Raw genomic sequence first — 21,499 nt, 5'->3', positions numbered from 1 at the left:
CAAGAGACACAGCCAAGGGATAATAAATATAATTGCTATGGCGGAACCCTGCCTAGAGAAGCAGGAACATCCTCCGCTCTCAGACCCCACCTGTCCCCTCCCGCATGCTGAGGGTGAGTTAGATGCTTTGAGATCACCCTGGGGCTGCTGGGAGCCATGGGGGTCGCTGAGGGCAGGCTGCAGTATTCCGGCTACCCAGCCCCAGCCCCTGGGCCAGCCTCCTAGCCCAGGACATCCAGGTAGACAGGAGGCGCCTGGGCAAGGGCTTGCAGCCGGGTGTGCACATCCTTGATGCTGTGGCGTTGTTGGGGCTCCCGCTGCCAGCAGCCTCGCATAATGGCGTAGACCTCCGGCGGGCAGGCACGCGGCCGCTCCAGCTCACGTCCCTGCGTGATGCACTCGATCGCCTGGGGCCACCAGAGGGAGAGAGAAGAGGGCACACTGGGCTGGGGGCGGGAGAGTGAGGCCAGACCCAGCACTGCCTCTGCCTCATTGAAGCTCCCAAGGCAGGTCATACGATATGTCTGGGCCTCGTGATAATCTGAAAGGATGCAGTGAATCCCGAGATTCCTTTCTACTCTGACACTGAGCAGTGGAAGGATTAAAGTTAGAGAGACCCTGGGAGGGTTGGGCTGGGGTAGAATTGTATCCCGAAGGGCTGGAATCAGACCCCAGGAAGACTTGCCAGGTGGGCTAAGGAAGGGGCGGGGCCAAGGCATTTGCCAAATCCATCAGTTTAGTGTTGAGGGCTGCATGGATGAAGGCAAGGGTTCTCCATCTCTCGGCTCCAGAGGGCAAAAAGAAAACAGAGCAGGGTTGCAGGTAAAGGCCTTGAAAAGTGGCTGGCTTGCATTTTAAGGTGGAGGGCAACCCCACTTTTTTTCTCTTCTGTAGGTGCCACTCTGTGGGGACCTAGCTGCTCTTAAAAGAAAACTGCAGCAGGAAAGATCAAAGTTAAACTACAGGAAGGACTGCAAGAGCAGCTAAGGGATCCAAAGAAGGAGAGACTGTGGCAGGGAGATGCTTGAAGGGCCTGGAGTCTCTTCCCCCCTTCTTCCCTCCCTCACCATTAGAGGGCTTGGGTTATGGGCGGCACTAATTCCATTCCTTCTCTCACTGCTTGAGAAAATTAAAATCTATAACCCTCTCTCGCATGCCACCAGCCTTCAGGGAGCAGACTGCATTAGGAGGAGAAATGGAAACTGACAGCTGCGAGCCAAGGGGGGGGTGGGGGGAGCTGCTCTGGGAGAGGGAACACCTGTGTCCAGCCAGGAGCGCAAGGGGAGGTGTAGGACCGTCCTTCTTACAGTCTAACCTCCAGCTTTCCTGCTGCAGCATCAGGCCCTCTCGTGCTGTGTTCCTCTTTCCATGCCTCTCCCTTTCACCCTGATGATGCCTACTAGGTCTATAAAATGCAGCTAGGGATGGAGGTCTGGGCTCCATTTATAAGTGCTTTGAGGTTCCCCCAGGAGCCAGTTAGAATAGGAGAAGGAAGAATGTGAGAAAAGAACAGGGTTGGGGTGGAGAGAGCAGTGTTAGCAGTGTCATGCTGGATGGGTGCCCGGCCTGCCGGCAGTGGGATGAGGGGCAGAAGGGGACAGAATTTCCTGAAAAAGCGACCCGAAGGAGCGGGGAAAGGGTGGCCGGCAGGGAATGACCCATGGAGCGGGGCTGACCTCTGTGTTGGAGAGCTGGTACCAGGGTTGCTTGCCGTAGGTGAAGATCTCCCAGAGCACCACGCCGAAGCTCCACACGTCGCTCTCGGTGGTGAACTTGCGGTAGAGGATGCTCTCAGGTGGCATCCAGCGGATAGGCAGCATGGTGCGGCCTCCCACCTGCCGGCGTGCGGGCGCTGCGTCACTTCCTGCGGGCGCCCACCGCGGACAGCCTCTCCTGACGCGGACCCGCCCCCAGTCCCGTCATTAAAAATAAATAGAAGTGGCTCACCCGCCCAGGGCTAAAAGGGAAAAACCGATGGTGCCGTTTCCCTCCGTGATAGTGGAGACAGACCCTCCTCCACTGGGGGCCGAGGGGGTAGGAGGAGGGTTAAAAAGCAGAGCTAGAGAGTCTCAGACACCACACTGCCTGAGGAAGAGGAAGGCATGCCCAGCAAGGGCAGGCACCAGAGGGGGACTCGGCATTAGCGTGTCTACAGTTTGGATGCTGTGGGAGGGGTCGGGGTGAAAGACTTACGCGGTAATAGTCGGTGCTGTAGATATCCCTGCTCATGCCGAAATCGCCGATCTTGACCACTAGTCCCTGACCCACCAGACAGTTGCGCGTGGCCAGGTCCCGATGCACGAAGTGCAGACCCGCCAGATACACCATCCCCGCGGCAACCTGGCTAGCCACGGCCAGCAGCTGCCCCAGGCCCAGAGGCCCTGGAGCCACGTCCTCCCCGCCAGCCAACAGCTTGGCATCAGGCCCGTGGGACCTTCGAGAAAGAGTGAGGGAGAAGGATAGGCTGGGAGGAGAGAACCCCCAGGAGCCTGAGAGAAGGGAGCCCAGGGAGCTGGGGGTTGGGGGGTAGGGGAAGGGACTCAGGGAATGGAGGAAGGAAAGAACAGGGGAGGCAGCTGTCTGGAGGGACCTGGATGGGGGCCGGCTGGTGTGCCCCACCTCTAGAGCTTCCACTGGTGCCCACACTTTCCACATTAATGCCTTCTTCTCAGGCAGCCCCCTTGAACTCCAAGCCCACTGGAGCTGCCCACTGGCCCCTACATCTCTTGCCCGGGTACACCTCCGACTCAGCTCTTGCGAAGATGCTCAGCATCGTCCCCCAGGCCTGCCCCTGCCTCAATGAAGGGAACATCCCCCACCCAGGCTGTGAGCCTGAAATCTGGTAGTCCTTGATTCCTGCCTCTCTCACCTTTGCCCTCGGTATCCAGCCTTCCTTCCAAAGGTTTCCAGGATGCCCTCCTCCTCCCCACAGCCATCCCTCTAGACCAGTCCCTGATCATTCATCTCCATTCTCCAAATATTCCTTCTTCTGAAGCTGTCTGAGCTGATGGTTTTGTCAGTACTGCCCTTTCCTACTGGCCAACTTTCTCCTCAACAATTTATTTCTTCACTTATTCCAGGTAACATCTCCAATGTGCCAAGCACCAGAGCTACAGTGGAGGGTAGGATGCAGATAAACAGGTTACAGCAGTGCAGTGTGGGGGGCACCTGATGGGCACTCAGGGTAGGGATGGAAGAAGTCAGGGAAGGCTTCCTGGAAGAAGAGACATCTAAAGTGATACTCAAGCCCTTGGGAAGGGAGGTGGGTAAGCCACTTGAAGGGGTCGGGGACAGGGGTGGGTGAAGGGGCTGGGAAGGAGACCCAGTGTACCAGGCAGAGGTAGAGGCCCAGAGGCGAGGAGAAATAGAAATAGGCCCCTCCTAGGGGAAGTCTTCCAGACTCATCTAGGAGATTTCATGTTTCCCTCCTTTGGTTTCCCCGTGCTCTGTCCACTATATAAAGCTGCTTTTCTTCCATCCTGGACCCCAGATGGATCCTGGCTTGCATCCGGTCCCTAGCACAGAGCCCACACCGCATCTGGTGAGTAAGGGGAAGGGCTCCTCTTTGGCCTCCTCTTGACTTGGGTTCCTCTGAGCCAATTCACCTCCACATTTAACCTCAGGTCTGCCCTCACCTCTTTCCCGCTCCACATCCTCCACAGGCTCCTCCCCATGCTCAAGATAAGCTCATACTCTGGGGTCTCTCCCAGCTGAATTTTGCGACCTGGCTACATGAATGACCTGTCACTCCCAAAGGAATGTTTGGAGACCAAGCACTACCATCAGCTGTACAAACACACTCATCCAGAACCACAGTCCCCCGTTGTCCCTCTTACTGGTAGGGAAACTGAGGCCAGAGAGGAAATCTACTTGGCAAAGTAGTCTCAGATAATAAGTCACAGTTGATTCCAAACCCTGGCCCTTTCCCTGCCTTCACACTGCCCCAACCTCACAGGGGGTCCACCTCATCAGAGGAGGACTCGATGAAGGGAATAAGTGACCATCACAGTCAGGGGTTGAGAGCAGGGCTCCGCCTGGGGTCACATCTCCCTGGACCATTTGTTACCTGTGTGCCCTTGAGCAAGTCACTTAACCTCTCTAAGCCTCATCTGAGAAATGGGTACATTTCTTGAAGTTATTAAAATTATCAGTACAAATTAGTTAACATATCAGAGTTGTTCTGTCCAAAGCCAAAGAAATGAATTTTTGGTAACTTTCTTCAAGTATAAATTGCCATATATGCTAGGAGACTATGAAAAATAAATATACATTTATATTATTATACAGGCATATATGTATAAGCACAGACAGTCATAATTAGAATGAATTATAAAATATAGAGCATAGTGCCTGGAGCGTGGAAAGTGCCTGATAAATGTCTGTTATTGCTGTTATCGTAGTTATCAAAACGGCCACCTCCTACAGGCCTGGCTTCTGTGTGCCACACGCAAGTGCACACACTCTCTGCAAAGCCCACCCATTCTGAAGATTCAGCTCGTGACTTCTGCTAAGGCAACCTCCCTGACATTGCCGCTCTGTCCTCCGCATGGAGTCTCCTCACATTCACACATTTGCCTTGCGGACAGGGCCTTCCTGCTCCTTCTTGGTGTCCCACCCCCCCCACAGTTCAGCAGACAAGCAGGGATGTGCTTGTAGGGAGGGGACGACGGGCCAGGGGCCAGCGCCAGGGCCAGGCCCTCATACCGGAGGAAGCGGTTGAGGTCACCGTGCCTCATGTACTCAAAGACCATGAGCAGCGGGCGGCCCTCGGTGCAGACGCCAAAGAAGCGCACGATGTGCTGGTGCTGCAGCATGGTGAGCAGCTCGGCCTCCCGCTGGAAGTCCTGCCGGGCGCTCTCAGACACCTCCTTCAGCGCCTGGATGGCAGGGGCAGGGAGAGGCCTGGGTGAGGGCCCAGCCTTGACCTCCCCACGTCCAAGGTGACCCATCCACCCCCAAGTCATGAACCATGCCAGACCTCAGCCTCCCACCCACCAGCCTGAGCACCCCATCCTGGAATGATGGTGCTCTGGGAGGGGGGCCCGGGCCGGCAATATCACATGGCCAAGGTCTTACCTTGACGGCCACTAGCATCTTGTCCTGCTCAGGCAGCAGGTTGTGGCACTCAGCTAGGAAGACCTTCCCAAAGGCGCCCTCACCCAGCTCCCACTTGAGCACGATATCTCTGCGCTTGATGTGACGAACACCTGTGGGGGGGCTTGCAGGGTCAGACAAGAGCTGCAGTCTTGGGAAGGATGGGACAGGGCCAAGGACAGGACTGTCCAGCAGGGCTGTGCTCTGCACAGGGTGTGCCAGGCAAAGGGAAGGATGGACACTGAAAGTGAGCCTTCACACCTTCACCAAGCCCCATGACATGATGTGGACATGGGTGGCAGCGGGGTGGGAGGGAAGGCTTGTTCAGGCCTGGGGTGGGCAAAGGCAATGACACACAGGGGCTCCTACACATGCACACACACACGTACAAACACACACACACACACAGGCTCGCCCGCACCCTTGACCCAGCCCCTCACAGGCATCACTGAAGTACTGTGGGTTCTCAATGATGTGGCCTTGGAGCCCAGAGCTTTTGCCCTCGCTGGGAGACAAGGAGCTGCCACCCAATGTCATGAAATGCAGGGACATGGCCAGTCCATCCTCTGGAGCCAGCACGGTGGGGCCTGGGGAGGAGACACAGTCACATGGAAGGGTCACAGCCCAGGCACACACTCTAGCTCCTGTCAGGTTGCGGGTGTCATAACTTGCACGGGAGGAACAGAAGAGCTAGGAAGCAAGACAGCAGGCAGGAGGAAGGGGAGGCACTAAGGCCATTCTCTGTCTGGCTCCTGTCCAACCCCAGGCCCCGTGGGCCACCAGAGAACCCCCCACTGCCCCCCCGCAGAGCCCAGACCTCCCAGACCCACTTAGTGTTTGACTACAATCCAGCCACCAATTAACAGATGCTACCTCTGAAACTACCCCAGCTCCAGCACCGACACACTCATATTCACAAGCCCCATAGCCAGTCCTCGTATACCCCAAACACACACTCTGTAGAACTCCACGTGTGCACAGGCCCTCACACAGTGGACAGAGTGGGGAAGACCCAGCAGGAAACAAAGCCAGATGGACAGACTGACAGACAGCCATTCTGCAGCTCCCCAACTCACGGTTGATCCCAAACTTGTTCCTCCGTCCGCATTTGTTGAGCACAAGAAATGTCGTAGAAAGGAAGAGGCAGGCAAAAACAGCCAGACCCACGGCCATGGAGACCTGAGGGTGTGGGGTGGTCAGATTTGGGGGTTGTCTGCACTCTCAGAGCTCCCCCATAGCAAACTGTTTCTCCATCCTGCATAGATGCCCAGAGCCAGGCCCCCAGACCTGCCTCCTCCTCCCCTGGGGCCCCCAAGTCACGGCTGTGAAGGAGGCTGATTAAGCTCAGGCCAGATTCTACTGATCTCTGTGCTCTGACCAGAAATGACATGCAGATGAGCCTCTAGCCCGGCCTCCTGATCCCAAAGTCCTGGACAAGCTTCCACTTCCCACGCTCACCCCAAAAGGTGTTTCATCCTTCTCCACTGGGTCTCCGGATGTGCTGTTGCTGTCTATGGGGACACAGGGCAGGAAGGACAGGCTTTGGCACACACTGTCTCCTCTACCGACTCCCCACCCTGGCCCCAGCTGACCCCCCAAGGATCAGGTTAACTGTACCCCCTGCCCCAGCCGCAGCTCCAGGGACCAGACAGAACCTGCCCTCCAGCCTGGGCTACTCACCCACTGGCGAGAAGGAGACTGCAGCAGGAGGGAGGAGAGAAAGCAATCAGATGGGGAAAAGAGCAGTGCGTCCCCTTCCCCCTCTGGGACTCATCCCTTCTTGGGTGGGGCTGGGATGGGGAGGTGGAGCTGCTGGACCTCAAGGGAGAAGATGCACTTGGCCCTTTTCCAGCTGGGCCAGGGATGCCCTGGTGCGTGGCTCTCTCTTCAGCCAGCCCAAGTGAATGGAAGAGCTCAGGGGTTCAGGACTCCTGGAGTTTGGGGGAGGCAGGGACAAAGGAGGACAGCACAGAGCTGGACACCAGAACCCCAGGCTCCTTTCTGTCCAAGACCAGGCACTCCAACTTCTGAGGTCAGGATCACAGCAGGAAGTGGGCCAGGCATCCCTGGACACCTGGATCTGTACCCAGGTGGAACCCAGGGAGAGGGGGCAGGGTTCAGGGTGGCCCTCACACCGGGGATGGGGTCCTCAGGGTTGAACTCGAAAGGGTTGTCCATGAAGGCGGCCATGACGGAGGCGGCGGCCTGGCCCAAGGGGTTGGTAGCCAGCAGCGTGTAGTTGCCATTGTTGACGTGGGTGGGCTGGTTGAGGCGCAGGCAGCCGTGTCGCACGGTCTCATTGGCTGCCAGCTCCAGGAACTCGGTGAAGATGAAGCTGGTCTCGTTGAGCACAGAGCCATTGAAGAGCCAGCGCAGAGAGGGCGTGGGCTGCCCGTCCACTGAGAAGGGGATGCACCAGTGGTGCTGCTCCACTGCTGGTTGCAGGTGCACACTGGCGGGGACTGTGGGCCAGAGAGGGGGACAGAGAGAGTCTGGAAGCAGCTACAGACCTGACCAATCCTAGGTGGGGGTGGGAGTGTATAGCTGGAAATCAGGGGGTAGGCCTAAGAGAAACTGGTCAGCAGGCCCTAAGAGATTCATAAGGAGAGACGTTTTGAAGAAAGCTGACAGTAAATCTGAAATAAATCAGGCAGCAGGTATATAAAACTCAAGCTTAAAAAACTTAAGTGGTGGCTTTAAAGAAAGTAAGTAACAGTCCTAGAGAAGTAGGGTACCGGCTTATGGAAATTAGACATGGAGTCTTTTGGATGAGGGATCTAGAAAAATTAAGTGTAATCAAGCCTAAAAAGATCAGGAAGGGGGCCTAAACATCAAACAAATATATATTAAAATATATATATATATATACAGTTTAAAACCTTTTGAAAAAAGTTATGGGTTTGAAATAGACCCAACCTGAAAGAAGCAAAAGCCCCTCAATAATAGAAAATATATATATACCTACATACACACTCTACAACTGATACTGGAATTCCAGCCAGCACTCATGCAATGGAATACTACTCAGCAGTGAACTGAATGAACTAATAGTTACTCCCATTAACGTGGACGAATCTTACAAAAATAATGTTGAGGGACTTCCCTGGTGGTCCAGTGGTAAAGAATCTGCCTTACAATGCAGGCGACGCAGGTTCAATCCCTGCTCAGGGAGCTAAGATTCCATATGCTGCAGGGCAACTAAGCCCATGCACCACAACTACTGAGCGTACCTCAACAAGAGAGCCCACGTGCCACAAACTACAGAGCCCAAGCACTCTGGAGCCTGCGTGCCACAACTAGAAACAGAAAACCCACACACATCAACGAAAGATCCCTCATACCTCAACAAAGATCCTGTTAAGATCCCGCAACTAAGACCCGACGCAGCCAAAATAAATAAAATAAATAATAAATCTTAAAAAAAAAATGTTGAGCAGAAGAAACTAGACACAAAGTAATACGAGGTATGATTCCATTTATATAATGTACAAGAACAGACAAAACTCAACCATATTGATAAAGAAGCATACGTGTGTAAAATTATTATTATTATTATTTTTTTTTTTGCAGTACGTGGGCCTCTCACTGCTGTGGCCTCTCCCATCGCGGAGCACAGGCTCCGGACGCGCAGACCCAGCAGCCACGGCCCACAGGCCCAGCCGCTCCGTGGCACATGGGATCCTCCTGGACCGGGGCATGAACCCGTGTCCCCTGCATCGGCAGGCAGACTCCCAACCACTGTGCCACCAGGGAAGCCCTAAAATTATTTTTTAAAGCAAGGAAATGATTATCATAAAAGTCAGGATGGGGTGGAGGAGAAGGATGGGGTTCTGAATGGGGAGAGGAAGAGAGTGTCTTCTGAACTGCTGGTAAGAATAATTACTGTTTAAGGTGTATACGTTTTATGTACATATCTATGTATGTTATGTTTCACAAGAAGAAAAATTTATATAACATAGAAGATTTTAAATAATTTGTGGCAGACCTAGGGAAGTTAGGCAGTAAGCCTAAAGGGAACTTAGGTGGGGAATTTCTTCTTTTAAAACTAGGATGTAGGGACTTCCCTGGTGGTCCAGTGGTTAAGAATCCACCTTCCAATGCAGAGGTCACGGGTTCGATCCCTGGTGGGGGAACTAAGATCCCCGCATGCTGAGGGGCAACTAAACCCCGGCCACAACTAGAGAGAAGCCAGCACGCTGCAATGAAGAGCCCGCCCACCGTAATGAAAGATCCCGAGTGCCGCAACTAAGGCCCAACGCAGCCATTAATTAATTAATCAATTAATTAATTAATTAATTAAAAATTTAAAAAATAAAACTAGGATGTAGGGCAAAAGTTCTAACGAGGAACGGACATGAAGAAATACAGCAGAGCAGTGAGAACGGGCAGGCAGCTGGTGTTGAGGCTTCAGGTAGCAAGACTTGGGCAGGGGCCAAAAATAAATCTATCTCCATCCCTCTGGCCTTGACGAGCCCCCAGGACTTCCCTCAAAGGATCAGGTTTTCATGGGAAGCTGGAAACAGCTGGGAGGGAGCAGCTGTGGACACACACATCCCACTCCTTTCCTGCAGCCCCCCACGCTCACATGCTCTTTTCAGGGAAGAAGTGATGGGGGTGGGCACAGGGGCAGTCATTGGGACTCACAGGAGACGTTGACCTGGACGGAGACTTCAGCCCGGCCCACGTCATTCTCGGCCCAGCACGTCACGTTCTTCCTATTGAGATCACTGGTGACATTGGCCAGGGTCAGTCCCAAGGACGGCAGACTCCCAGATTGCTGGGTCAGAGAAGAAAGGGGAAAATCAAGAAAAGCTTTAGCTAGCTTGGGATTGGAGGCAGGGCAGCTGGAGCTGATGTCTTTGGGGACCCCCTCTGGCCCAGATGGAAAAGGGAGAAAGGCTGGGAGGGAGGGGAAGGAAAAAGGTGTGGGAGAGAATATAGCAGAGAATGGCCCTCCTTTAGAGCTTGTTTGCAGATTCTCCTGGATCATTTGTTTAATGATCTGAAAAATCTAGAACACAACCAATAACCTCAAAATAGGCACAAAGTACCCCGAGCCATAAAACCACCCATCTAAACAGCTAAATAGATGTCACAAATCCCAAGTACTACATATGCACAACTAATTGGAAAACCAGCTAGGACCTCACCACCTACTCATTCTTGTTTTACACATAGTTCTAAGAAACTTAGTCTCAGCCCAAGGAAGATCAGAAACAAAGAGATGGTGCTGGTAACAGGGCAGCAGTTAGAAGCAACGGTAGAATCATGATGACTACCTTTGGCAGATGGAAAAAGAGAGTGAAGTTAGAGAGAAGCTAAGTGACTTGGTTCTGAATCATCATCAAAAGACTGAATCAGATTCAGATTCTCTTCCTAAGACACCATGGACGTTATATGGCCTTAAGACAATTCTTAATCTTGCCAAACCAAGATTTTCTTATTTTGTAAGCTGAAGAGGTAAACAAAATGATCTTTTGACATTTTAGAAAGCTATTTTCATAAAATGATGAAAATAGATGAAGTAGTGGACAAATCTGATTTATCTGGAAATTTTGTAAATGTGGAATCCCTTGAATAAATACCACGAAAGGTGAAGTTTCTCTGGGCTTCCACTGGAATATGTGAGTTCAAAGATTCCAGAAGAGCTCTGCAGCCTCTTATGCAAGGCCTGGGTTCCAGCCACCCCAAGGGGAAGCCCTGCCCTAAGATTCTCTCAGCTGTCCCATCTCCTCCAAGTCACCCTGGGGTATGGGGTCCCATGAACTCTTCCCTTTGAGCTGCTCTGCCACCCTTCACACTCCTGAGGGGGACCAGCCTCCCCTCCCCTCCATTTAACCCAGTTAGGCTATGGCTTTTCTATAGGAAGTCTCCAGAAAACAGAAGTGGTAGCAAACATGTAAAGCTCCCAAAGAGAATAGCAAAAACCTGCAGCTTCCCAAAACAGATAGCTTATCAAAGGTCTCTCCACAGATGGTCATGCCCAGCCTCTTGCTTCTGTCTTGTCCCCTTTTCCATTACTCACTCTCAGTGGATTTGATCTCTGGGAGAGGAGAAACCACTCAGTGGCTTGTGGTCCCTCCACCATGTCTGGACCCCCTGCTCAGGGGTCCAGTGGTTCCTCCTTCAATATTGTTCCAGGGGCCACCAGCAATTCTGGGGTTGACTCCACTCCCAAAGCGAGGGCCTCCAAACTGAACACCACACCCCTGCTTTCACTGACCCAGCTCCTTCCAGGGACTGGACCCTCTGTGTCCACCCATGAGGGGCCAGCTTTCAGGGTGGGCACAGTCCAACGTCAGCCCCTGCTGACCTTGTCCATGAGGCCTCCTGAGTCAACTACAGCTACTCTCAGCTGCCCGTGGCCAGCCTGAGGACAAAGGGCAAGACCTGGGAAGATGCCCAAAGACCGATCTGGAAAAGAGATATAGAGGCCAGAGAGTGCCCAGAGGCAGGCAGGACATCAGAAGGCCATCATATCTACCTCCTCAGCTGACAGATAAGAAAACCAAAATGCAGGCAGGCTGAGGGATTTTTCCAAAAGTCACTCCAAGAATTAATTAGTGAGACAGCTGGAACCAGACCTGTGCCTCCTTTATTAATATGCTCATCACACACTCAAGAGGATGTTGCTTCCAGAATCTCCAGAAAATGACCGAAAGGCCCCCAAGAACTGGCCTGGGTGCAGGACCACAAATATTGCACCCTGTACCTGGTTCTCAGTTTCCTTATCTAGAAAGGAGGTGGATGGGAGAGTTGGTCTGTTGGGTTCCCCTGCTCAGCTCCAACATGTGAGGGCTCTGTGACCCTCTCTCTTGTGGCCAGCACCGTGATCTCAGAGTGGGGACCTAAGTTTTGGCAGATCGGTGGAGCCTGGGGTCCTTGCTGGGCCAGGGCCTGGCCTGAGGGCAAGTGCATGCCTGCGGCTGCCCAGCAGCACAAGCCTTAGTCCCAGGATTCTAAACCATCTCTGTCCATCCCTCACCCTTTATGTGCTTCTTATTTGTTGTCTCTCTTTCCCTGTCTTTGTCTCCTGTGCTCCGTGCAGGCCTCGAATCAGGAGGGGGGCATGGGGGCACGGGCGGTGGAGGGCTTCTCACCATCACCGTGGCTGACTCCTCCAGCTCCGTGAGGATCCAGCCAGCCTGCTCCAGGCCCTGCCCCTCCACCTGGCACTGCAGCAACACGTCGTCCCCCACGTCCACGGAGGCATTGGGCATCTGGACCTTCAGCGTGGGCACACCTGGTGGCCCAGGATGCCCGAGGGGCGTTAGAGCTGGGAGCAGCCTCCGAGCCCCGCCCAAGGGTGGTGCTCCTTCTCCCACCCTCCTCAGAGACCCTGCCCCTGCCCCCCAACCTTCAGCTTCCCCCAGCTCTTGCCAATGCCCGTTTCCCAGTCCCTCTTCAGGGCTCACCCCCGAGCCCTGCCCAGTGCCCTCTCCCCAGGCACGGTGCTCTTTCCCAGCCCCTCACATCACCTCCAGCACGTACCGCAGCTGGTGCTGGACATGAGGGCGAGGGGCCCCTGCCCCGGACACTGTAGCTTCTGCTCCCGCACTCCGCCCAGCCCCGCCTCCTCCCAGCGCTGCAGCCAGAGCAGGGCACAGGTACAGTGCAGGGGGTTCCCCGACAGGACTCTGGTGGGTGTGGGGGACACCAAGAGAGTCAGGGGAATGGCAGATGTGAAGGAAGTACTACAGCAAGAGGGAGTGCAGTTAGACAGCAGGGTGGACTGTCTAGAGGTGAAGGAGTGGGGACACGGGAGAAGTTCCTCTCATGGACCCCCCTCACAAGACACTGCTGAAAGAAATAGAATGCCGAAAGTCAAAGACAGCCAGCTGTGGGCTACGTGGAATTCCCTCACCTGGGCTCCCCAGGGTGAAAAGCCAGGGGAGGGCTCCAAGTAGGGTGACAAGGAGAGAACGGCACAGCCTTCTGGGGTGACCCAGAGGCCTTAGGCGCCCACCAAACACACATGGACCACTGCCGTCCCACCCATCCCATGAACACTGTGGGCGGATGTGCCCGTGTGCACAGGCCCCGAGAACCATGCCAGCCCCCAGCCCCCCAAGCACACACACAATCAGTTGTCCAGGCCAGCTCTCCACCCCCCACCCCAAATGTGCCCAGGGCAATCACACCTCAATGGGTGGGCCTGAAGCGTCTGCTTCGATGAGGGGGTTCACAAGCATGCATGTGGACAGCCAAACACGCGGTCCCCAGAGAGAACACCCCACCCCACCCCCAAAGTTCCACACAGACACAGCGACACATACCTTCACACAGAGGTTCAAGTGCCCGAGGGCACACACACACACACACACACACACACACACACACTTGCTGCTCTGGCCCCTGGAAGTCCCCACACTCACAGTTCCTGTAGGGAGAGGCCCTGGACGGTTTTCCAGGAGAGAGACTCCAGAGCATTGAAGGACAGATCCCTGCGGGAGTTGAGACAGAGCAGACAGACCCTGTGAGCGAGCGACCTCGCTCTGACCCAGCGTGAGGGAGGGGAGGAGCCAGGAGGAAGCTGACATCTGGCTTCCCCAACCCCAGCCCTGGCAACTACAACTAGCCCGCGAGTCACTGGAGAGGGGGGACCGGTTGGGCTCTCTGAGTCCCGCTCTTCTCCCTGGGACAACAAGGGTTAACCGCACTGAACCCCCTCCCCAGACCCCAGGGAGGCGGGGTGGTCTGAGGGAACAGCCGCTGCCCCTCCCCAAGCCTTGGCCCCAGCTGGCAAAGTGCTGAGGCCCCAGCTGGGGGCAGGGGCTCCATCTGTGCTGCCTGCCCACAGAGCCCAGGACGGGGCCAGAGGAGGAGGGGGAGCCCGGGGCCTCCACTCTCCCTTGCTGCCTGCCGGACGCCGTGCCGAGGATCTCAGAGTCCTTCCCCGGCTTCCCTCCCCACTCCTCCTTCTTTCCCCTCCCCAGGGACTAAGGAAAGTTGGCTGCAAGGGACCCCAGGCCCCCAGCCCCCTAGCTGTAGAGATGGAGAAAGGGAGTTGGGTGAGGGGTCAGCTCCAGGGCTCTGCGCCCTGCACCAGGCTGCCACTCCAGGGACCCTCTGCCTCTGAGGGGCCTGCCCTGACCCCTCCCCTTGCCTAGCTGTCTTTCAGGTTGTGGAGGCTGAGATGGAGAGTGGCCACCACAGGGGGATCCCCAAGACTACCCGCCTTAGCGCCAGACAGAACCGAGTGTGCCTCTGTCCTGCCACTTACAGCTGCATGACCTCAGCCCAGAAACTGAACACGTCTGATTCTCAGAATTCTCATCTATAAAATGGAGATGACAGGGCTTCCCTGGTGGCGCAGTGGTTGAGAGTCCACCTGCCAATGCAGGGGACACGGGTTCGTGCCCCGGTCCGGGAGGATCCCACATGCCGCGGAGCGGCTGGGCCCGTGAGCCATGGCCGCTGAGCCTGCGCGTCCGGAGCCTGTGCTCCGCAGCAGGAGAGGCCACAGCAGTGAGAGGCCCGCGTACCGCAAAAAAAAAAAAAAAAAAAAATTGAGATGACACTACCTTTCTCACCAGGTTGATTGTGAAGATCCACTGACCTAAGTATCGTGAGGTGTCACTGAGTACGCATTTTTAACTGAAGCCCTAGTACACAGTCAGTGAGGGTAACATCACCTCGTTTTGTCTGTCATTGTTGCTAAATCACGGACGCACAGAGAGTTTAGAGTACCCAGCACAACTCTGAACGGCAGGTTCCCACCACACTTCCCATCTCTCCACCTGCCAGTGGCGAGAGGAGGAGCTGAACTCCTACCCTCAGAGGGGCTGCCAGGGACTCCAAGGGTCTCTCCTTTGGAGGTGTCTCCTGCCCACCCCCGCCCCTCCCCCTCCTCTACAGAAGGGGGTGGCTGTGACTCCCAGGGGAGTACACCCGAGTGGCAGATCTGATCCCCCAGCTCCCAGGCTATCCCAGGGGCCAGGGAGCAGGTGGGAGATAGAGTCCCGGCCAGAACCCAGGGCCCTGTTCCCGATCCTTGCTCCCTTTGGACTGCTGTATATCTGAGCCCTGGGAATAAAACTGAGGCAGGCACCTATGAGAAGTGTCCCTGTAGCATGAAGCATGGAAGTGAGACAGCAAGAAGGACCTTCCAGCTGGCAGGGGTGGGAGCTGAGGGCACCGCCATCCCTGAAGTGGATGAGAAGAAGGCCCCAGGAGAACGGGTGGAATGACTTCCCTGGCCAGGCTGGGGCCTTCCTCAGAACAGTTCCCTGGGGAGGGCCAAGCCCATTAGCCACCCAAGCCTAGGTGTCTTCTCACCCCCCTCTGCCCAGCCCTGGCCACTCACAGGCGACGGAGACGAGGAGTGAAATGGAAGGCATCTGGCGCCACGAAACGGAGACCACTCTTCACGATGGTGCTGGGGAGGGTGCAGCAGGATCAACACCAAGAGTCGTAGCCCCCCTGGGTCACACTCTCTGCCCATGCCAGCCCTCCGGTCCCCCGTGCTGAGCCCTGGACCCCTCCCCACCCTCCTCAAAGCTTTCTCAGCCACCCTGGACCCCTGAGACCACTGAGCTCACTGAGCAGCCAGCCCCTCCATCCTCAGCCTCTCAGGTCCTCCCACGCCCCTCCCAGGCCCCTTGAGCCCTCCCTGACCCTCTGGTCCCCCAGGCCCTGTGTGGAGCCCCTCACAGGTTTCTCAGCTCCCCCAGGCCCCTCAGGTCACTGAGCTTCAGCTGCCACAGATGCTGCTGGTTCTCGATGTAGCTGCGGGGAGAGGGGATGGGAGTCACAGGGGCCCAGGCCCACACTCGAGTTCCCACACCCACCCACCTCCCTCCCTCTCAATCACATGCACGTGTGCACACATGCATCCAGTCACACAAAAACCTGTTTACACGCGTACACATGCACAGGCATGCCCACACACATGCATCCTCATATGCATGGAGACCCACCACCTCACACAGCCATACCGTCCCATGCATGCATCCTCACACCACCACACATGCACACTCTTACACACTCAAGCATGCACACACACAGATGTGTAAACATATGCACAGAGACACATCTCCTCACACACGTCCACACATGCATGCGTGAACCCCCAGGTGTGCCCACGTGCATGCTCACGCTCTCCTATGGGGACAAACATAGCTGCACAACTCTCATGCGCACACACACACACACACACACACGTGAGAATGTGTGGGCATACTCACACTCATAAACACACACAAGTCCATTTGCAGCTTGGCGTTCTGCTTTTAAACACAGAGCCTCTCCTGCACACGCTCAACAATAGGGGGTCGCGCTGAAACGCTCGCTTCCACAAAGGGCCTACGCTCATCCCTGCCACTGCCCCACCCAGCACAAAGGAAGCCCTGTGGCCATGTAAATATGCGCTCCCAAACACACCGCTCAGGGGCCACCGTCTGGGCTCACCCATACTGCTGTGCACGCGCACACGCGCAGACACACACGCACACACCCCACCTTCTCCCCCTCAAAGCTGGTCCCTCCCCACATTCAAGAAGCAACCCCTCCATCGCCCCCCCATCTTTCAGCAAAGCGAGTGACAGGCATAGAGGCTGTCAGTCAGGGACCCCTTGAGCCCCTCCCTGCCCCAGGAGGGATCCAGGGAGGAGGAGAGGGGCAATGAGAGGAGGGAGTCAGAGTTGGGGACAGTGGAGAGGCACGGAGTGGCTGTGTTTCACAGTGAGAGGGCAATGGGAAGGCGGAGGGTGGGGAGCAGGATGCAGAAAAACAAAGAGATAGCAAAACAGGGACACCTAGGAGGAAGGACTGACAGGAGGAGACTGGCAGCGAGACAGAGACAGACAGACAAGGAGAGAGACAGATAAGAAAAGGGAGACAGAGGGACAGAGAGCACAGAGAGCCAGAGAAAGCAAGATGGGAAGAAGAGAAAGAAAGAAGTAAAAGCAGACATGCAGGGGTGGGGGATTTCTGACGCCCCAGGCCCTGTCCAGCTTCTGGATCTGGCACGCCAGGGAGTTCCTGAGAAGTCAGCTGCCCTGCAGTGGCACGTCAGGCCTGCCTCCCCCACACACAGGGGCCCCTGACTCACTGCCTGTTCTCAGAACTCTCCCCCTCTACCATGTACTTTCCTCAATTGTGGGAACCAGGACCAGCCTGAATGACCCCTCCCCGCCAGCCCTTCCCAGACTTGGCCCCTGCAGGACAGCCAGGCATCAGGTCCTCAGTCCCCTGAGGTCTCGGGAGTAAAACTCCAGTGACTCTGAGAGAGAGTAGGTCCCTGTCCTGCCGACCCCCCACCAGCCCCTGCCCAAAGGACCTAGAGCTAAAGGGACCCCGGGAGGGGGTGAGAACGTAGTGTGGCTGGGTGTGTGCAAACTGTCAGGCAGCGTGCTCAAAGCTGCCTCATTCGTTTGGATTCATAATCAATCTGTCTATTCGAGCCCATTATCTCCTCGTTAGCTCTGCGGGTGAGGAAGGAGGAGGGGACCTTGCAGGCGGAGGCAGGGGTTAGACTGCCACCCCACCCAGAGGGACAACTCAGCTCACCACCCTGCATGCCTCCCACCCCCCCAGCCCCAACCTGTCCACACTTCCCACCCCCCACTCCCCCAGCTGGACCTACTAGGGGCTTGGAAGGGAATCAGAAAAAGAGAGCGCTGATGGGGAGCATTCAGGAGCCTGGGCCCTGCTTTGAAGGCCCAGAGTGATGAATGGACGGGACTGGGGGTGGCAGTCTGGACCTCAGGCCCCCTTCCATCATGCAGAAACCTAGGTCCAGACCAAGACAAGGCCATCTTGCCTCCTCATCTCCCTAGGGCCATTAGGGAGAGAGATCAAGTACCTTCCTGTTAATTACCAGAAGATACCCAAGTAACTCAGTGCAAATTATCGCAGGCTGCTCAAGTCACTTCCAGATATCGATGGCCCCTGCCTCAGATACCTTCCAGCCTGTCACACATGAGGCCAGGGTTCCTTGCCCATTCGCTAACCCCAGGCCACAGGAGGAGAATATTCTAGCAGTTCCTTTCTTCTTCTAGAAGTCTTGCTGGCCCCGCCAGCCACATAGAATACTCAAGTATTTTCCAGCCACCACCATGCGATACTTGAGTACCTCTAGGCCAGTAAGTACAGAATACTCCCATAGGTTTCACCCACTGCTAAAAAGTACTTGAGTATTTTGTAACCAATTACTGCAGGATGTCAGAGTACTGCAAATGCTGGAGATTCCTCTTAGTTTCCGGTCCCGAAGGGAGGAGAGTCTCTCAGCAAGGCCCCTGACTCCCTGCCCAAAGTAGGGAGACAAGGGTGGTGAGGGAGATGGGGTGGGGAGAGGGAAGCCAGGTGGGGCTCTCATTTCCCACATCCAAATCAAGAGGTGGTGTGGACAAGAGATGGTGGAAGTGGGAAGAAGAGAGCTCAACAACCAAGCTATGGCTCCTCAGCGCCTCCCACCTATTCCAGTTCAATTCCCAATTCCAGAGAGAATTGGTGTTGCCTGGTCATGATAAGGAAGGGGGAGGGGGCTGATTTCTCCCTGGAAAGGGGAAATGGTGAGGATGCCAAACTGGGGGGCGGGGGGATGTCTCTGCAGATAACCACCCCCTGCATAGGGCAGAGGGTGGACTCCTGGCTGAGCTCCAGAAAGCGGTTTCTAGAAGGCTGGGCTCTCTCAGATTTGGTCCACAGAGAGCCCCCTTTCCTCTCCTCGAAGCTGGCACCGCAGCTGCCCTGAGCCCAACTTCCAGGCAGTAACTGCGGAGGCTGCCAGGGCAGCGGAGGAAAGCCGAGGCACAGCCGCGGGCTGCACGGTATCAGCCTCCCGCCGCGCCCGCCCCACCTGATCCAGCAAGCAAGCGGCGAGCCCGTGCCCACGGGGCACTGCTATACCCGCCTGTCCCTGCGCCCCCTCGCCCGTCAGACACTCACAGCTCCGTCAGGTTCTCGGCGCCTGGCAGGTGGCGGAGGCTATCCAGGGCCCCAGGCCGGGTGCAGCGCAGCCCCGAAGGGCCGTGGGGGCAGCAGACATCGGGGCAGGGTGCAGCGCCCGCAGATGCCAGCATCAGCCAGGCCAGCAGGCTGCCCGGCCCCGTAGCCCGGCAGTGCCCGCCGAGTTGCCCGCGCCGTCCGCCTCGCAGCATCGCGGCGGCGCCCGCCTCGCCCCGGCCGGGCAGCCGTCTGTGCGCTTCCAGCGGCGGCTGCCTGGCTTCCCGCGACATGTGCGCTGGGCAGTGTTAAAGACCCAGCCGCCAGGAAAGGGCGGAGCCAGCGGCCCCCGCCCGGCCTCGCTCCGCCCCCTCTGACTCCAACCCCTCTCCCTCCTCTTCTAAGTCCCCAACTCTGCCCCCACCCTGGCAGCCTACTCCCCCAAGATCCCCCCAGCTCCAGGAGACGCGGAAGGGCAGCCGCAGAACTCCTCGGAGGTGTCTGCTGGGAGTACGGGAACTGGGAAGTTGATACATTATTTCTTCCAGCCTAAAGAAGCTGTATTTAGGGGGGAGGGGAGATGACTGAGCTTTGGGAAAGCTTGCCGTCCAGGTCATCCTAGCCAGCCCCCGGCCTCAGATCTCACTCCGCACGGGGCGCGTGCCTGAGGGACTGTGCATGTCACTTGGGATAAATTAGGGGAAACACTCTCTAAAGCCTAGAAAGGAATGGGAAGGAATCCCCAAATGACCAAACGCAAGACCTGGGGAAGGAAAACAGAAGAGACAGAAAGGGAAGGTGTTGCCCCCGAACAGCCGGAGAATGGAGACCCGGGAGCCGAGACGCCGATTTCCAGGAGAGGCCACAGGGTGGCGCTGGAAGCCCGCGCGCAAAGGTGTGAGCTCCGCCGAGGTTGGGTGGGTGGGGGCGCAGTCTGCAGCCCCCACTGCGCGGCGCCTGGCGACCCAGCGTCAGCCACTGACCCGAGCCAGCCGGCACTGGCCCCCAGGCTGGGCAGGGCCAAGCTGGGCTGGGCTGGCATCGATCGCCGTTCTGACAAGAGCATCGATTTCTGCGCGGAGAAATTAATAGCTCTCTTAGCTCCTCGGACGCGGGAGCCGCCCGCGGGCGGAGCTGGGGACCCGTCGGTCCAAGGAGGCCGCGCACCCGGAAAGCCCCGGGTCCCCAGCAGCAGTCAGAGGACAGGTCCCAGCCCCTTCACCCCGCGGGCCTCAAGCCGGGGAAAGGGGAAGGAAGAGGGGTTCTGGAGGAGGGACTTTTGGAGAAGGGTAGGGCAGACGAGGGCCCAAGGAACCCGCAAAGGAAGCCTTCCGAGAGGAGAGTTTTCTCCACCAGGGCCCCAGCACAGACTGTCCCCTAATTTCCCGAGACAGAGACAGACCGACCGACCAAGTAGCCTGAATTCAGGAAGGTGACCAGACAGAAGCGGGGCCCCACGGGGTCATTGCCCTCTCCACGAGGATTTTGGTTGGAACCAAGGGACTTAACTAGGACAGAGCCTTGCGCCCGAAAGCAGAAGTGACAGGCTCCTAAGGAGGTTGCCAGGGGCTCAGAGAAGCGAAGGACTTGACTATTCCGGAGACAGGTCGCACTCCCGCCGGGTTTCAAGCTCACCGGGTCGCTGCTGCCAGCAGTTACCCCGCAGGTGTCAAGGCAGCAGGTGGCCGAACTTAGAACCACCCCTCCCCGAGGAGCCCGGTCACTCGCCGCCGCTCGGCCGGCAGTGCAGCCCCAATTGGGAGAAGTCCGCAGGGGCGAGGGAGGGGGGACCCACCTCAGCCGCAGCGGGGCTGGGGGGAGCTCTGTTCTTGGCCCACCATCCCCCTGTATTTTGGCCTTATTTCCCCAACAGACCTGTCCACCCCTGAGTTGTCAGGCTAAATATTTTGGCTTGGCAGGAGGGGCGGAGAGAACCGAGAGGTCCCAGCAAACCAATCCGTTCGGTCTGGGGCGGGGAGGCGGGAGCTGGGCGCGGCCCCTGCGTGCCACCCAGAGAGATACTGTGGCAGCGCGGCCAGCGGGCGCTGGGGAGCCGAGCGCGCCCAGAGGGATCCGGGGAGACTGTCCCCGGCGAGTCCCGCGCTCCCCGGGACCCCCGCTACTCTCCTCTGCCTGTTCCCCGGGCTTCTGCTCCGCCCTCGGGGTTGACCGGCCTCTTGCGCTGCCTTTTGCTCTGCACCCTGTGTGACTTTCTTTCCCTGGAAGCCTCTCTGAGTCTCTTCCCGTTGCTGTCTGCATCTCTGTCCTCATCTCTCTGTCTCGGTTTTCACGCTGAGTCTCCGGCTCCAGCGGCCTGTCACCGTCTGTGTCTCTGTGTCTCATCACTTTTTTTCTGTCTCCTGCCATCTCTGTGGGGGATTCTTTGTCGCTCTGCCCCTTCCCTTCCCCTTCCCTCTGAAGCTTGCATCTCTGTGTCCCTTAGGGCCTGTCAGGTCCTTCTCCTCCCTGGAGCCATCTGGAGAAGAGCCAGGACTGGGCACAAGGCAGGACTAAGACA

General features: G+C 56.7%; 1 protein-coding gene across 2 annotated transcripts; it reads right to left on the bottom strand.

Annotated features, from left to right (window-relative positions):
• Window positions 1-221: 221 nt before the first annotated feature.
• Window positions 222-19,211, bottom strand: NTRK1 (neurotrophic receptor tyrosine kinase 1; the record flags this gene model as incomplete). 2 transcript variants are annotated; one of them, XM_079697969.1, is made up of 17 exons in its annotated part: window positions 222-407; window positions 1,677-1,835; window positions 2,194-2,434; window positions 4,705-4,877; window positions 5,077-5,207; window positions 5,535-5,681; window positions 6,171-6,273; window positions 6,553-6,605; window positions 6,775-6,792; window positions 7,230-7,556; window positions 9,739-9,871; window positions 12,195-12,337; window positions 12,586-12,731; window positions 13,470-13,538; window positions 15,401-15,472; window positions 15,748-15,822; window positions 18,985-19,211. In XM_079697969.1, 17 exons carry the CDS (start codon window positions 19,194-19,196, stop codon window positions 222-224), a joined length of 2,388 nt encoding a protein of 795 aa, XP_079554095.1. The 2 variants fall into 2 exon arrangements, with proteins under 2 accessions (XP_079554095.1, XP_079554096.1); XM_079697970.1 differs by lacking the exon at window positions 6,775-6,792 and having other exon boundaries at window positions 18,985-19,196.
• Between the last annotated feature and the right edge of the window lie 2,288 nt (window positions 19,212-21,499).

This window comes from Hyperoodon ampullatus, assembly GCF_949752795.1.
Source record: "Hyperoodon ampullatus genome assembly, chromosome: 2".
NCBI lineage: Eukaryota > Metazoa > Chordata > Mammalia > Artiodactyla > Ziphiidae > Hyperoodon > Hyperoodon ampullatus.
This window is presented reverse-complemented; position numbering and strand designations above follow the sequence as displayed.